This window comes from Nelumbo lutea, chromosome 1, assembly GCF_056320005.1.
Source record: "Nelumbo lutea isolate HS-2025 chromosome 1, American lotus-T2T, whole genome shotgun sequence".
Classification (NCBI taxonomy): domain Eukaryota; kingdom Viridiplantae; phylum Streptophyta; class Magnoliopsida; order Proteales; family Nelumbonaceae; genus Nelumbo; species Nelumbo lutea.
In genome coordinates, this window is record NC_142684.1 from 39,848,445 (window position 1) to 39,866,903 (window position 18,459).

An 18,459-nucleotide genomic window follows, 5' to 3' on the forward strand; every position below is an offset into this window, starting at 1 on the left:
TAGGAGAGATGAAACTTGATGTTGGTGATCCATGACTTGAGAGTAAGAGCTTGACTTAGATTGAATAATGCCAAGTAGACTAAGCAGTTTGATAAGGCCCGATTTGGATGAACTGAATGGCGTGGATCAATCCAACGTTAGCATGAGGTTGAAAACAGTGTCCCATTTTCCAAGTTCAAATTTCGATCCCATTAAAAGGTGATTCGAATTTGATCTGATTATAATTGGATCGAATATGAATCCACCCCTGCCCAATTCGATAATATCTGATTCTATTCAATTTAAATATATATGTTCATAAATACTTAAAAATTCATAGTGTGTATCATTAAATTTGATTTAATTGTTGTATTTTTGTTAATCTATCATAGTTTTAACTTTCATACAAGTTATTTTCAGATTTATTTTGTTAAAGAAATACAATATTATAGCCAATTTTAATTTATTTTTTTAATAATATATAATATTTTAATCATTTTTAATTTAATTTATTAATAGCATTTAATATCTGATTGCAGTCCCAATTTGATTCGAATCCTATGGATAAGGATCGGATCCGTTTGCAGCCCTACTTTAGCTTCAGCCGAGTCCGGATCTGCTGCACTTGTTCAGTTGTTCGCTCTGTACTTCGGATAGTCCAATTCTCCATCATGCAACGGATTAGCTTAACTTAGAACTGTGTTTCCGGCTGTGGGACCAATCATAATGCCCCCGTCTGCCCACAACTTATGGTCCCCCGTAGCGTAGGGGATTAATGCATTGTGATTGGTCCCACAGCCCGAAACACAGATATATCGGATTCCAGCCCGAATCAACCCTTCTCCTCTACCTCTAGGTTCTACTTGAAAGAGGCCCGCTCTGCTCTGCTCTCTCCTGAACGCCATTCAAACCCTCTCCACTTCTAATGGCACTAAAACTTCCTTCCATCTCCGAATCCTCTATTGTTCTCCGAAATGATTTTCTCGCCTGATTATGCTTTCATTCGATTTCGATCCGGTTCCGGCCAGCCGCCTCTGGATCCTCAGTCCTCCCATGCCACTTTTCACCACTGACGTTGTCCGAGGACCATCTAATTCTCTTCAGACAATTTCTCTCTGTCGCCAGGCATTTGTAAGTTCTTCGATGCTGAACTGTCTTCTTCAGTTACTTTGCTTTCATCCCTAACACCGAAGCTGGTAATGGATAGTGTTTTCACTGAACATTTCTCTTTTCGTGATGGTTATCAATCAGGGTTAACAAATGTCCTTATGGTTCACCATTTCATCGTCTGTAACTTGTTACCATTTCGTAAAAGCAGGGCATCCGAACCGCAAGACCCCACCATCCGAGTTGGTCCCAACTTTGGCTGTCTTTACTTCCATCTTCTCTCTGTACTTTTTATTGTTTGTCATTCAAGGAAATTTTATATGCAACAAGATCATCTATGTAGGATGCTTGAAATTTAGCTAATTTTCAATCTTTTAATTCCTCGGAAATAGCTACTTTCCTCGAGGAAAACAAAATGATTAATTCCGAAGCTTTGGTGTTCCCCAGACATTAGGTTTGTAACAGAACTGTAAGCTATTTTTTGATATATAACAGAACTGTAAACTATTGGGATAAAACCTGAAAATATGTACACTGAACTAGGAAGAATGAACTCCAATGCATTTTCATTTCTATAGCCTAATACATCTGTAGTTTCAGTGTCTACCATCTGGAGATGAAGCTCGAGAATTTATGTAGGATGCCCCATCTGGAACGCTTTTCCCTCTTAGAGCGTAGCTACTACTGCTATTCTCTCCACCTTTTGGACCCCCTGAAAAACTAGCCTTTGCCAATGCTCTTAGCTTCTTCATTTCACCCTTTGATTCCAATTTAAGCCCCTTTAAGTGCTTCCCTTCACCTGATTTCTTCTCGTTATGTGATGGTGCAGTCACTGTGCTTGTTGCTTGAATATTAGTAAGGCCAGGTGAACTTGGACTTAACACAGGGACTACTGTAGCACTCATGGCACCTAATGGGTTAACGACTGGCATTCTGCCATCACCTCTTTCCGGTTGTCTCTCTGGACTTAGAGGAAGGACTGTAATTAGGCCTGTTTTGGGTTGGGAGGATCCTGGTACAAGTCTAGACCAATGCTTCCTTGGCAGGAAAGGCAGGATAAGACCCTTTGCAATGCATCTCAAACCAAGCTTGAAAGAAGGCTTTCTTGATTGGGGGATTTTCAGAAGACATTTTATTAGAGCATGCCACTCATTCACGAGCTGAGAAACAAAGCTAATGAACAGGAAAGCCAGCATGATAAAGCCCATAGTCCTTGTCTCTTCAACCAGATTCAGGTGATCTATATAGGTAGACAACCCAAAAACCCCTATCTCACATAAGAGAGAAACACTCTCCACTACATGAACACCCCTCCTAATATATGGTTTGAGAGTAAACATGATCATGACAACGTTAAACATTTAAGAGAACGGAAACATGATCATGCCAAACTAAAAATTACTTGCTAACTTACTGAAATAAACTTGTGTTAGATCTAACAACTAGATGAAATGCTATGAAAATCAACGTAGGCTAATAATCTATTGATTAAACCTAAGTAGCACTAATTAAACAAAACAACTAAAATACAATTAGCACTAAACAAATTAATAACTATTAATGAAAATTAAATGACATTAATCAAAGTACAAGGTGTAAAAAAGCTAAGAAAAATTTATAATGCCCAGAAAATATGATATAGAAAGAGTTTTAACCAATCAAAATCCATCCATAAATTTTGATATATAACACCTTGTTTGCTATATAATATGATTTCAGTTTATTGGTCAGCTGTTTTTCTCATATCATATCTTTTCTAATTGAACCCTTCGAGTATGATTCTAGACAAGTTCGTTCGGGAAAATATTTGCCTCGAAAGCTCAGGAGTCGTGATAACTTGTATAATATATATTATAAAATAAATGATATCATATATATTTACCCACCCATACCAATAGGTCCCACTCACCCACTCACCCACATACGTCCGTGCTTATGTGCCCAAACAAAACCTAAAACGCTTAACTAAAATCATAAAACTCAAAACAAATGGGGTAGTGGGGAACCGGGAAAACAAAAGGACCAAAACCTAGTTTATTCTATCATTTTCGTCAATCAAAATATTCAAAACTCTCGATGGGTTTTTGCAGCTGCAGGCTGTAGCAGAGCACGGCCATCTGTGATTCTGTAAAACCAGTTAGACAGGCGACCATCTGTTATTCTGTGCGCTCTCTCTCTCTCTCTCTCTCCTCTATATATATATATATATCCTTGACTCCCTCTGCATCTCATCTTTAGTTTCGTTTATTTTCTGATAAATAAATACCTTTCGTTTTCGTAAGTTGCAGACTTGCAGTCTGTAGTAGAGCACCAGCACAAAACCAATCTGAGAGAGACGTCCATCCGTGGTTCTGTATATCAGTAAGTTTCTCATTTGTCCAAATTGGGCATACAAGCATCTCCAACTTGAGAGGGGGGGGGTGTTAAAATACCAAGGTCGGTTATAACCAACTGTGGTCATCTGGGCAATTTGTTTGTTAAAATCGGTGACTCATCACCACTCTCTCTCTCTCTCTATATATATATATATACACATGTAAACTATCAGATAAATGAGAGATTCTTGTTCTATTTTCTGTCTCGGTACCACTTACAGTAACAACTGTTCATCTCGGTTTCTGTTGTTGCTGCATATTGATTTTTTTTATTGATTAATGAAAAAAATGAATGAGAATGAAAATTTTAACCAAACAGGTTAAAATTTATTCTCATTCTTGCTGCAAAAAAAAATCATTTTTTAGGATTCTCTGCAAATAAAATTGAGGTGTCTTATCATTTCCCCTCAATGGTTCGTGTCTTTGAGGATTCACTTGTTCTTTGGCTCTTGATTGTTTGCTGTCGTTGACGGTGTATGTGGAAGGTTTTGGAAGAGGGCGCAGGTGGAAGGGTTTTGGTAGAGGGAGAAGTTTTGCGATGCTTTTTATTTTTGTTATGTTTTTAACAAAAAAAGTTTTTAAAAGGATTATTATTGAACTGGTTGCAAGTTTCTTCCAAGTCAGCATCAGGTGACGTGTTTAAAGAAAATCCTTTCAAATGAACTGAAAAACCAAGAATATTCTTATTGCCCCCCTTTTTATAATGCTTGATGAGAATCGGGTTTCAAAAGTTCTAAGTTTGGGAATTTGTCTACCTCCGTACCTCGCGCATCTATATCAGTTTTGCTCAATCAACTCATTAACAAGTCTAACATCAAAGAAGAAATGAAGAAATGAGGAGCAACGGTGAAAGTTCAATTAGAATGGAGGTTGTTGAGTCTCAATCCCAGAGGGATGATGATGTTTGCAATTCTATTCCTCGTGGTGGCCCCATCTACGTTCCTAATCTGGTTAGTCCTATCACCAGAATTGCCGAATTTGAAGCCTCAATAATTGAAGAGCTACGGGTAAATTACATACCAATACTTTACCTCACCTTTTTTTTGTCTTTCTGTTTGGTTTCGTTTTGTATTAAGTGCATTTAGATTTTAGATGCTCATATTGTGTTTATGGGCGAGCACTCAATATCAAAATATTCCAACTGCTGCTTTTCAAATTATAATTGTCAGTTTTTCAAACGTGTTTCTCGTTACTACTGGTTTGATGCAGATGTTGGAGGCAGAGTTGTTTATTGATTCATCTCAAACATTTGATGAGGATGATCTCTCGTAAGTAAATTCTGGAGATTCCTTTGGACACACACACAAACATGCTTGAGTTATCAAGGCATTTTAATTATGTTACTCTCCTTTTTTAATTATTATATGGCATTGCATTTCTAGAATGAAGGATGAAAGCAAAAGAAATTAGTTGGTTTCTTTGATTAATGACAAGGATTTGATGATAATAAGGGTGAATTTTGTATTTAATTCAAAAAACAAGAGATTTTTTTTTTCATTGTCAAAACTCAAAAATAAGAAGTGGAGGGTGGGGGACTGACCAAATAAGAGGAGTTCCTCTTGGATTTGGAAATGTGTTCATTAAGGGTATCACTATTTAAAGAAGGCATGTGTTGGCAGATTGGGGATTGCTGTTTGGTGAGAATTTGGGGATGCACCCTAGGTTCCCACTCTATCTACTTTAGAGTTCCAAATGGGAATGCGGAAGTGCTGGAGAATATATTTGTTGTTGAAGAGTGACTTCTGCAGAATGGGGGATAGAATGACAGATTATTATCAGTTCTATTTGATGATAGGGTGTGCTTGGAGATTTGGAGAATCCTAGTTTCCTTAGAGATCAATAGAAGAGATGAGTGGTTTTGGATACCGGATTGGTTGGAAAATGCTCAGTTAAAAGTGCCTACAAACTGCTATTGGGGAAGCAGAGAAAAATATACGGAGCTGACATGCAATGGAAGAAAATTTGGAAATATCATACATGCCTAAGAATTTAGTTATTCATTTGGAAATTACCATCTGGAAGTTTTCCAGTGTTAGATACTTTATGGTGGTCCAGAGGGTCTTCCAAGTGCTCTTTTGGATGTGATTATGCAGAAACAGAGGCCCACCTGTTTTGGCAACATCCATTTGCACGGGTTGTCTGATTGGGATCTATAGGAGGTTGGACAGGTGATTGATGGGATATAGGGGATGGAAGTGCATGTCTGTGGAAAATAATCCTCAGTTACTGAAAGGATAACACCACTGATCAGAATAGTTTTATTGGTGTTACTACAATCTTATGGTGTATTTGGATGGCTAGGAACCAAGTGATTTTTGATGGCTGGAATCCATACCCCCAACAAGTAGTTGTGAAGGGTCATATAATCCTAGAATTATGGCATTTATATATCATAGACAAGGAGCATGAAGTACACCGAGAGTAAGAGGAGCCATGGATGAGGAATACATTCCTTTTTCCTTGGCTATTTCAGTGAATGTGGACGTGTGGTTATCTTTGGTGGAGCCATAACGGGTAACGGTGGGTCTTCAGCTTGTGTTGCTGTATCGGCACAAGGTTCCTTCTTGATGGCAATGTGTCTTGTTACTTTGATTCCCAATCTGGAGATTTTTTTTTGGTCAGCAAGAAATTTTTTAATTAATAACAGAGAAAATCAGTTACAATAGTTAAAGGTTGCAGAGTAGCATTAATCTAATCTGCAACCACTTGCAATCAGCTACAATTCTGCCCAGTACAATGAAGATCTATTTGCCCCTTGTTTTGCTAGGGTATCCGTCATCCCATTTGCATTCCGTTTGACCCAACCAAACTGAGAGTTGATCCTCCTTCCAAGAATGCAATTGAACTGTTACAGAATCCAGATCATGAGTCTCCTACGTGGTATGTCCCCACATTTCAGAGGCTCGGCTCCTTGCAAGTCGAATCCCCTTTTGTCTATTCAAGTTTACGGGTTGAATCTGGAAATGTTACTGCTTACTTGGAATGATTAAGGGTCCGAGTGTTGGAAGAAGAAAGAATTTAGAATTCAGTCTGGTGTGAAAATCCAGTCCAAATAAGATGTAACATATTGAGAATAATTACAAAGAGGCCCTTGAATAGGCGCCCTAATACAAAAAACATAAAACGACAAAAATGCCCTTACACTCTTAACACTACCCTTAAGCTGAGCATAGATATTTGTCATGCCTAGCTTGTTCAAATTGTTGTCAAGTTTTGATTTGGTAACACCTTTAGTAAAACAATCAACCAACTAATCTTTAGACCTCACAAAAGGTAAACAAATCTTTCCATTGGCAACTCTTTCTCTAATGAAACGTTGATCAACCTCTATATGCTTTGTACGATCATGTTGAACAGGATTGTGGGCTATATTTATGGCAGCCTGGTTGTTACACTATAATATCATTGGTGTATCAATCTGCACTCCCATTTCTGTCAACAAGTTCTTCAAGCACAACAATTTGGAAATATCCCATAAGCCATAGCTCTGTACTCTCCCTTGGCACTAGATCAAGCCATGACTGATTATTTATTCTCCAATATACAACATTACCACCCACCAAGGTACAATAGCTAGAAGTAGGCCACCTATCATCAATGGAACGTGCCTAGTCACCATCAGAAAAGGCCTCTACCTTCAAATGCCCATGATCAAAATACAATATTCCTTTTTTTGGACACCCCTTCAAATAGGCAAGTATTCTATTCACTACTTGCATATGAGATGATCTATGCTTATGCATATATTGGCTGACCACACTCACAATATATGATATATCAGACCTAGTCAGACACAAGTAGAGAAGGCGATCGACAAGTCTTTGATAGACACCTTTGTTAGGAAGGACATTTCCATCATCAACACACAATTGTATGATTGGGATCAATCGGAGTTTCAATTGGTTTACAATCCAATTTTCCTACCTCCTGAAGCAGATCAAGGACATATTTCCTTTGAGAAATATGAATGCCCCTCTTTGACCTTGCGATCCCAATACCTAGGAAATACTGGAATTTGGAGATTTACAAGGTGCTTAATTCAAATTCATTAGCAAGAAAAGACTTCGGTTCAACAATTCCAGGCATTAGGAATGGCAACGGGGTGGGGCAGGGACGGGGAGCCTTTCCCCATCCCTGTCCCCGTGAAAATCCGCATCCCCGTCCCTGTCCTTACTAACGGGGACAATCTTATCCCCATCCCCATCCCCACGGGGATCCCCACTCCCCGTGATTTTTTATAATGTCAACCATTTTGTTTTTGTTTTATATTTTGTTTACAAAATAAAAATAAAATAATTAAAAGTTACAATCATATTAGAAAAGATTCAAACATATTCAACCATATTTTTAAAAACATTAATATATGGATGCATATATATATATATACATATATAAATGTATGCATACATATATACATATATTAGCGGGGATCCCACGGAGTGGGGATTGGGGAGTGCTCTCCCCATCCTTGCCCCATTCCCTCCAACGGGGATGAAAATTTCCCCATCCCCGTCCTTGCGGGGGGGGGGGAATATCATCCCCGTCCCTGCCCATTCGGGGTAGATCTCCACGGGGATCGAGGAAATGGAGAAATTGCCATCCCTACCAGACATCCCCTTGTGATAACAATATCATCGACATATACTATCAACATAGTCACTTTTCCATTTACTCTCCTAATAAACAAGGTATGGTCAGTTTGAGATTATGAGAAGCCAATTTTCAAGACAATTTTTCTGAATTTGTTAATCCAAGCTCTAGGGGCTTGTTTAAGGCCATAAAGGGTTTTCTTCAAGTGGCAAACCTTTCCTTCACTCCCAGGGATGTTCACTCCTAGAGGAAGTTCCATGTAAACTTCTTCCTAGAGGTTTCCTTTGAGAAAGGCATTCTCAACATCCACTTGATACAAGGGCCAAGAACAGTGGACAGAAAGGGACATGATAACTCGGATTGAGTTCATCTTGGCTCCTGGGGCAAAGGTTTCTTGGTAATCAATGCCATAAGATTAAGTGTACCCTTTTTCCAAAAGTCGAGATTTATACTTTTCAATTAAGCCTTCAACTTTATTCTTCACCGTGTAAACCCACTTACATCCAACAAGAACTTTGCCTTCTGGGATAGAAACACTTTCCCATGTTTGGTTTTAAGTGCCTCCATTTCCTACTTCATAGCAACCTTCCAATGAGGGAATTGCATTGTCTCAGTAACTGCAAGGGATAAAAACAAAAGCAACAGAAGAGATATAGGCACAATAAGAGGGTGATAAGGTTTCATAAGAGGCATAATTTGAAATATGATATTTAGCACATACCCTTTTTGCTTTACAAACTGCAATATGGAGGTCAAGGTCAGAACCCACACTAGGAAGCTCAATAATAGATTCAACACAACGATTAGAAACAAGAGGTTTAGAATCCAAATTACCTGAGTTTGGGAAGTCAGATTGTGATAGACATTCAACCTTTGGAGTCATCCTCTTTTTCCATCTGACGAACCACTGGTGCTAATACTACGGAATAGGAGGCGGCACGGGAGGAACACTACTACCACCATAGGGAGGAGGAGAAGAAGAGGAAGGATTGACAATATTTGTTGTAGCTGGAACAGGAATTGGCATACAAAAAGGAGTCCGATCTTCATTGACATTCTCCCCCTAAAGAGAAGGAGAAGAGGAGGAGAAGAAGGGAGTAGATTTAAAGAATGTGACATCTTTGGACACATATCTTTTTCCAGAACAATGGTCATAACAATGGTACCCCTTTTGGACTAAGAATATGCCAAGAAGATACACTTGATAGACTTTGGATCAAATTTCAACATGGAAGGACTCATGTCATGGACAAAGGAAACACACCCAAAAGCCTTAAGAGAAAGATGGAAGGCATCTTCATCATGGAAAAAACCTGATGAGGAGACTAGAGATGAAGGAGGGTAGTCTGTTAATAAGATATACAACCGTTTCGGTAGCATCCCCCCCCCCCCCCCCCAAACCAAGTTGGGACATGCATATGGAATAACAATCCTTTGGCAACTTCAACTACATGTGTGTTTTTTCTTTCTAATACCCCATTTTGTTGGGGAGTATGAGGACAAGAGCTTTGATGAATTACTCCTTTCTCTTCAAGGAAAGTTTGTAAGTGCTTTTCAAAGTATTCCTTGGCATTGTCAAATTTGGTAATCTTAATATGCTTCTTAAATTGTGTCTCCACCATACTGAAGAAACCTTTTACAATTAAAGGAAACTCATCTCGACTCTTCATCAAATACAACCAAGTACACTGCCAGTAGTCATCAACAAAGAGAATGAAATATTTATAGCCACCCATGCATGGAATAGAATAAGGTCACCAAACATTAGTATATATTAAATAAAAAGCAACATTACTTCTTTTGTTACTTGCAAAATATGTGGTTCTACCTTGCTTTGATAGTTGACAAACTTCACACTGTAGACTAGAACTAGATAAGGACTCAAATAGACTAGGAAACAAAAACTTCAAAGAACCAAAAGACACATGCCCAAAACGATGATGCCACAATTTCAATTGACTTAGTTTCTCTTCATGACAGGACTCAGACTTACACATTAACTCTAACTTTGGAGACTCATCAGGAAGATAAACTCCATCGGCTTCATGTCCATTGCTAATCGTCTTCCCCGTACTCAGATCTTGAAAGAGACAATGAGATGGAAAGAAGGTTACAGAGCAATTATGAGGCTTTGTAAGAGAGATAATAGATTAGAGATTTCTATGCAATTGTGGAACATGGAGTACAAAGTTCAGAGAAAAGTTGTTGGTAAGTTTAACTTCACCCAAAAATAGTTTGTAAGTGGTAAATTAGGAAGGCATGCCAGTCATATGATCACTGGTTCTTGTGTCAATGAGGGTGAGGCATGACACGCAAGTGTAGTACCTGATTTTTCAAAGGTACTAGAAGAAGTATGTGAACTAGTAGATGTAGGCAATCCACTCTTTTCAAGATGGAGTAAGATGCCTCTCAAATGTGTTACGAGCAGATGTTGGAGCCGGAGAATTTCCGTCAAGCATGTGAGTTTGAGAATCATGACTAGTTGTAGCAACATGAGAATTTACCTTCTTTCCTGTTTTAAACCTCTTAGGCTTTAGGTGGGGATTTAATTTCCATCAACTATCCTTAGTGTGCTTTGGCTTCTTGCAATACTCACAAAATACCTTTTCAGGTTTACTAAAACTTTGTTTGGGCCTAGTGGACACAAGAGTAGCTTGCTCACCTACAGACACTTGCATCATAGCATTCCTCCTACTCTCTTCATTCTGCAAAAGAGAATATGCTATGGGGAGTGACAAAATATCAACACAAAGGATGTATTGCTTGGTGAAGTCATAATCAACATTCAATCTAGCAAGAAAATAAAAAGCTTGGTTTTTTCTTAATGTACTTCCTATACTGTTCAATATCAACAGGATCCTTCCACTCCAAAGCCTCTAAGTGATCAATTTCTTGCCAAATTGTAAGGAGGAGAAATACATGGCCACTGATTTCTCCCCTTGTTGCATATTGCATGCTTCTCTTTGCAACTAATAGATTCTAGTAGTGTTTTTCGATTGAGAATAGGTTGTAGTTAGTTTGTCCCAAATATCCTTGGCTGTTAGAAGGAACATATAGTTGTGGGTGATGTGTGATTGCATAGAGTATACAAGCCATGACATAACCAATAGATTATCCTGCTCCCATTTGGAATGATTTGCTTCCTTACTGTTAATAAATCCAAGCTTACCTCTTCCACCGATTGTAAGCTTAGCTGATTGAGAGAAAATTTGTTTCATAAAGTTTTACAGTAGTAATATGCCCTCCGACATTGTCATTATTTCTCAGGAGGACATAGATAGGTATGCGAACATCTTTGTGTGAGTCCATCGATCACAAGCCCTCTAAAACACCTTTCTCATGATCACCATTGTATCCCAACACCAACTAAACTCCGAAATACCTTTCCCACAAGGTTAAACACGATCTACAACAATAAAACCAGGAAAAAGAGGTGCTAGCGGCAAAACAGGGGAAGAAAATTTCCCAAAAATGTTTTAGGGTTCCAAAAAATCTAGGACTATTTCTTGTAGTCTTAGGGATTTACCACTCAAACACAAGTGGTTTCAAACACGTTGAGGCCCATCAACGTGTATCAGAAACACAGACGGATGCCATCAACTTTACGGACTGTTGACATCAACTGACGTTGTGCTGTTGCCAATAGGTCTATCTTTGAGTCGTGACTAGTAGTAGATAGTTTCCTTGATTGTATGATGCTCTGATACCAAGTTAGAAGGTTTAGAGATGGAGGTTTTGTTGAGAATGCTAGTGTTTTACTGTTCACACCTGGAAAACTTCCATTTAACATATTGAGCAAAATTACAACGATGCCCTTGAATAGTCACACTAATACTAAAAACATAAAAGGACAAAAATGCCCTTACATTCTCAACATATTCCATCTCATGTGGCTGAAAGAATTGAAAAAGTCCAGAGGGACTTTTATGGGAAGGGGTATGTGGGGAAGGCGAGATGAAGAAGTTTCATTTGGTAAATTGGGGGAGAGTTTGTAAACCAAAAGAAAATGGTGGGTTGGGATTTAGGAGAGTGACGATCTTCAATATGGCCTTGGTAGGGAAGTGGTTATGGAGGAGGAAAACTCATTATGGAGAAGAGTGGTGGTGGGGGGTAAGTATGGGATGGTGAGATTTGGGTGGGAATCCATGGAGGTGAGATCTTCATATGGGATGAGTGTTTGGAAGGGAATTATGAAATTCAATCCGGAGTTCAGATGCTTAACTAGTTTGTTAGTCGGAGATGGTACAAGAATAAGGTTCTGGGAAGATAGTGTTGAAGAATGTAGCCCTTCTAGGGAAGTGGCTATGGAGATGGCCCTAGAGAGAGAGAGAGAGAGAGAGAGAGAGAGAGAGAGAGAGAGATTATGGCATGAGGTGGTGGCAAGCATTCATGGTTGTGCAAGAAATGGTTTGGATTCCGGGATATCTCGTCGAGCTACCCTTACTACACCTTGGAATGCTATACATGGTATTCTCCCTCGCTTCCTCAGATTCATCAGGTTTGATGCTTGTTCTGGTAATGCTATTCTTTTCTGGGAGGATATTTGGGTGGGTGCTCAACCCCTCAAAGATTGTTTCCCTTCGCTCTATTCCATTTCCCTATACAAACATGAGCCAATTGCAACTTTTCTCCTGAGCCCGTTAAACCCCTTATCTTTAAATTAGGACTTTGGATTTCGAAGAGGGTTAAGGGATGGTAAGTCGAATTGTGTTATTGAGCTAATTCATTTACTAGAATCTATTTGCTTGGACCCCACTTTTCTGATAAACGGATTTGGACTGCCCTTCCAAAAGGTACTTTTACTTGCTCTTCCTTTCTAAAATCCCTCAGTTCTAATCCCTCTTCCCAAGGATTCCCTGTCAAAGAAGTCTGGGCGCGACCTATTCCCCCAAAAATTGCTGTATTCTGCTGGGAAATCTTCTATGGGAAGATCAATACTTTGGAAAACTTACAGAAAAAGAGACCCTTGCTTTGTCTTTCCCTAAATTGGTGCTCCTTGTGTAAGGTCGAGAATGAGGACTGTGTCCATTTGCTGATCTCCTGTTCCTTTGCTACAGCTATATGGAGTTGGAGCCTTTGTCTATTTGGAGGTAGATGGTCTCTGCCTTCTGATTTAAGCTTGTTATCAACCCATCTGTCTTTGTTTGGCACACTAGAAGAGGTAAGGTCATGTGGAGTTGTGTCAGGGCAGCCACTCTGTGGACTCTTTGGGAGGAAAGGAATGCAAGAATTTTTTTAGTGAAGGAAAGAGGGTTAGATGAAATGAAGGATTGTATCCTAACAAGAGCAATCCATTAGCTGAAAACTATGGATATCTTTGATGACTTCTCCTTTGATGATTTGTGGAGAAATTGGCTAGTAATAACCAACACTTCAACAAGAAGGATAGAATTCTGTCAGAATGGGTTCCGCCTTTGGAAAGTTTCATTAAGCTGAACTTTGATGGAAGCAGCCAAGGCAATCCCGGGCCTTCAGGTATAGGGGGTATCCTGAGAAATAAGGACAAAAACATAATGTCCCTATTCTCAGGACCGGTGGGAGTGGGGTATTCCACAAGGGCAGAAATACTTGCTGCAGTACAAGGAATTCAGATCGCCAACCAGCTTGGGGTGGAGCATCTTCTAGTTGAAGGGGACTCTCAGGTGGTAACCAGGTGGCTCCAAAACTTGGATACCACCATTTGGGGCTACAAAGATCTCATAAAAAAAGTAAAGTGGTTAACCAGCAATATGAGAGTGGAGGTAAAATGGGTTAGTAGGTCTGCTAATTCTTTGGCTGATGCTCTAGCCAAACAGGGGGTATATAGGGAATATCTTTTTTGTGCTTCTATGTATGTTATTATTAATTCGGAAATTTGTACTTAACTAGTCTGGAGAGGTTGCAACTCGTACCTTTCCATGATGACTTTGTACTATTTTATTGCTGATTTATAAAATCATTTCAATTATCAAAAAAAAAAAGTTCTGGGAAGATGATTGGTGTGGGGCAGGCAAATTGTGTGATCCATGTCCAAGGCTGTATAAGCTCTCTGAGACTGAAGTTTCTATAAAGGAATGCTATGAGAGGAGGGGAGATCAACTGATATGGTGTCCAAAGTTTAGAAGGCCTCTGCTAGATAGAGAGGTGGAGGAATGCATATATTTATTGGAAAAATTAGAAGTGCAGATATCAACTCAGACAAGGGATGAACTCTGGTGGAAAGAATGCTCAAATGGGATGTTCTCTGTTAAATCATACTACATGGCTAATATCAAGGATGATTCTGGTCCAATTCAGATAGATGGTGTTTGGGAAAATCCAATCCCTCCAAGGGTTGGAGCATTTGGTTGGCTCGTGGCAATGGACACTACATTGACTGTGGATCATCTGAAATCCAGGGGTTTTAGCGTGGTTAACATGTGCTTTCTATGCAAAGAACAAGAGGAAACTGTTGTACATCTATTCCTCTCGTGCAAGGTTGTTGGGTTTCTGTGGAAGATCTTCACTAGTTTGTTTGGGTTTCCAAATTTTCAGCCAGTATCTACTGCAAGAATTTTTCTTCCTGTCCAAAGATAAGAGGAAGTAAGAAAGCAAGGATGCTCTGGAGCTGCATCCCGTTTGCAATTTGCTGGAATATCTGGAAGGAAAGAAATAGAAGAGTTTTTGAAGACAAATGTTGGAATCAGGGCATGATCGTGGCAGCTGTTAGCAACTCAGTTCAGACTGGGTTCTGGTCTCTCCAGAATTTAAACTAGTTTCTAGAGAAGATCTGAGTGACAAATTACTTAGGGCTTCAACTCTGTAACTTGGATGGTTTTTTAGTAATGTTCCCTAGCAGTTCTATATTGGTGTTTGTATGCGGGTGATGCCTTATCACCTTCGAGCCTGTAATTTTTTCTTCTTTTAATGAAATTTCATTTTACCATAAAAAAAAGGGTCTTGGCACATATAATGAACATTGTAAATTTGTAACCCATTCACCCATTCTTTCATATTAATCAATAAAGTTTTGGTTACTAATAGAAAGTTATTCATATAGATCTGCCAATGGTCTAGCAGATAACCTTGCAGGAGGAGTTTGTAGGGAAAGTCTTTTTCAAGAGGTAATAAAAGTTGCCCCCTTTCCATTGTCCTTGATTGAAAGAGATTCTTCTTTTAAACCTACCATATTAATATAATCTATTATCTATTTCTGATAAACAAAAAGATAATATATATAGTTTTTTGTCAATTTCTTTGGGTGGAGTAATGATTTTTATTAAATATTAATAAAATCCTTCTCATCATTAGTCAAACAGAAAAAAATGTTTGTGTTCCATTGTTTGCATGTTTGTATGCAAATGTATTTGACATTATTTTCATTTTTTCATTTCCATTGTTTTAATATTGTTTATCAATATCATATATGGTAGAACATGGTGTTGATGTGTTCAAAGTGTATTCAATCTTTCCTTTTTCCTGCTTTCTTCTTTTAATAATTATCCTATATGATATTCATGTTTCCAATAGGGTTGATGAGCTCAAAGTTTATACCGAGGAGGAGCTTGTAAATAAAGCTTTAAAAGAAGCATTCAAGGTTTGCCGCTTAACTTCTGTTTTAATAATCTCAATCAGAAGCACAGCTTGTTCATAAGGGTTTTTATAATTTGGTTATAGGATGATGTGGACACTGATAAATTTTCACAACTATCAGAAAAGCAGTCAAATGGAGTGTAAGTATTAACCTTTTCTCTCTTGACGTTGTCTTTGAGATTCTTAGGTTTAGATCCCATTTTCATTTTTCATTAGGATGCTTCTATCAAGTTTCATTTCGTTTTATTTCATGATACTCATGTTTTTTTCCATTCATGTCATTGTCACAAGTGGTAGAAGGAGTTGGGATATGATAATGTCAGATTGTTGATGTATAGTTTTTTAATTAGTAACAAGATCAGTAAGGATTCATGTAAGATTGTAAAAGAAAAAAAAACAAAGATCATTATTGGTAACTTTTTTTTTTTGATGAATGTTATTATTGATAAAGTTAGATAGATATCTTTGATATGCGAATCTGCCTCCAATTAATTCTGGAAGCAAGAGAAAATTGTCAGTTCTAAATCCCTCAGTTAACCTTAGGACCTACCCTGTTCCATGTGGAGTGAGACAACTTTGATGAAAGGCTTCTCAAGATGTAATGAGTACATGCGTACTTGCATACCTACCTCATTTGTATAAACACTTGTATACCTACCTCATATGTGTAAACGCATGCAACCTACTCCAGACCAATTTCTGTTGGTGTCTTTTTTTTGATAATAAGACTAAATTTTCATTAAAAAACAAGCTAATACAAATATGAAGAATTTTCATAACAGTCATTAGGAAGGAATAAATTTGAATCAATTACAATCTGAAAGATAATAACAGGAAAAAACAAGAATTCCAAGCCATTAATCTAGACCTAGAGAAAGCAACAGCCTACACTCAAAATCTTTTCTTTAAAGTTTATATGACCTTCATTTCATGATGTGCAAGTGACCACTCTGTAACCACAAAACAAGTATGTGCTATCAATTTCCTCCTTGTATTTGCTTTGCCTTCGATGATATGCCTTTTTTTTTTTTTGTAATTTCAAAGGCACCGTACTCCAGAGAATTTTATCCTTCCCACTCCTGCAAATCCTTGGCCATCCCTAAAGGCTCAACATTGTGTTTAAAGGATAATGATTCTGCATCTTAAATATTTCAAAGAAGAAATCCCATATGAAATAAATGAAAATTCTATAAAACAATAGTAAGACTAGCAATATTGGATGGAATAGAATGTTGGGCAACCAAGGAACATGTCCAAGAAATGAGTGTGGCTTAAATGTGTATGCTGAGATGGATGAGTGGAAAAACGAGAAAGGATAGGGTCAGAAATAAATCTCTGCTAGTGTGAACTTGTCTTATAGTGACAGTGCCAAGCCCAAATAAAGGAGGGTTGTGTTAGGTTGGTAGCTGGTACTAAAACTTTGCCATACTCATGAACATGGATCTTGGTTTGTCTTTTTGTGCTCATGTTAGGGTATCTAAAAACAATGTGCTGCACCCTAACCTGAGTGGTGTCAAATGGGCAAGGACCTACTAGGATGGTCCCCCACAACAATGGCCAGTAGTGGTGCTAAATAGGCAAGCTTGCAACCTTCTAAACAGGGGCAGGTAAAGAAGTTAGTCCAAGAGACACAACTTCATTTATTCACTTGGAATGTAGGAACACTGGTAAGAACGACTATGGCATTGGTAGACAGCATGAAGAGAAGGGTTAATATTGCTTGCTTATAAGAAACTAAATGGAAGGGGAGCTTTTCGCTCAACTGCAGTTGATCTTCCACCAGAAGAATCTAGTGCACCGAAAATCTTGTGAGGTGAATGCTACATGAGTTGAAGCATGTGCTTCTTAAGCAAGAAAGTTATGGAGGAAGGTTTTTTGGAGACCAAGAGATGGAAGAAAATCTTGAAGATAGAGGCGAAAGACTTTCTGTTTGAAGAAATAAGGATCAAAGGTTCTCTCAGCTTGAAGATAAGGGAACCTAAGAAGGCAACAGTCATGGTAGAAGGTATGGAGATGGTAGAATGGCTCACTTTGTTCGTGTCTGAAGCTGCTTCCAAAGGCAAGTAAACCTACTTGGAGGAGAAACTGATAGAATCAGGGAGAAGATATGTGGTTGAATGCTGGAAGAATGCCAAAGGATGCTTTATTGCTTTTTCAGAGTACTTTATTGGACTGATGATACACCTTTTTCAAGTAGGCATACATCTCATAGGCAGTCCTTAGTCTTCTCATAGGAACACTAATGTGAGGCGCAATGGAGCTCAAAATCCATGAGACTAACTGTCCATTGTCAAGCTTCCATTGTGTATAAGCTTTACTATCAGCCTCATCCTCATTAGGTTTACTAACAGTCCCATTCAAGTAACCTTCAAGTCCCTTTCCCTAAACATAGAAATCAATATGGAACTTCCACATATTGTAGTTAGTTCCATCAAATTTTGCAGGGAGAAAATCTACTTTGTCAGCCGCCAAGAATAAATAAAGGCAACCCAAGAAGAAAAGTAGCTGCACTGAAATTCAAAGTTCAGTGCTGTTAAGTCAATAGTTCAATCAAGGTTGCAGCAAGCAGTTCAGACAAACAACAATAAATCTGGTCTGGAAGAGAAATATAGTCAAATATCTTCAATACAGATTTGCCACCTTGTAGAGGAATCAAAATCCTCCAAGAAATTTATCTAGAACAACTTCAACCAGTTGTGTTGACAGTCCAACCTGATGGTTCCAGGACTGTTGAACAAAGGAGAGAACTGAATGCCCTCAGTACTGAACACATCCCCTACCAAGTAACCCTAGGACAGCATAAAGAAAACTAGGGTTGCAAGAGAGATTCACCAACCTGACGTGTGCAGTTCAAATC

The 18,459-nt window shown here is 38.5% G+C and overlaps 1 protein-coding gene across 8 annotated transcripts in view; it reads left to right on the top strand.

Annotated features, from left to right (window-relative positions):
* Nucleotides 1-753: 753 nt before the first annotated feature.
* The window catches only part of SRD2 (snRNA activating complex family protein), a 79,495-nt gene continuing 61,789 nt past the window's right edge, over nt 754-18,459 (top strand). Inside the window, exons 1-8 of one of the 8 annotated variants that reach the window (XM_088965346.1) lie at nt 818-1,110; nt 1,231-1,344; nt 3,177-3,249; nt 3,375-3,447; nt 4,243-4,468; nt 4,671-4,729; nt 15,540-15,606; nt 15,687-15,742. In XM_088965346.1, the coding sequence (XP_088821472.1) occupies nt 4,295-4,468; nt 4,671-4,729; nt 15,540-15,606; nt 15,687-15,742 (356 nt within the window). In that variant the 5' untranslated portion in view covers nt 818-1,110; nt 1,231-1,344; nt 3,177-3,249; nt 3,375-3,447; nt 4,243-4,294. Of the gene's footprint in view, nt 1,111-1,230; nt 1,345-3,176; nt 3,250-3,368; nt 3,448-4,070; nt 4,469-4,670; nt 4,730-15,539; nt 15,607-15,686; nt 15,743-18,459 lie in introns of all 8 variants that reach the window. The other 7 variants (XM_088965353.1, XM_088965347.1, XM_088965350.1 and 4 more) reach the window with 7 other exon arrangements.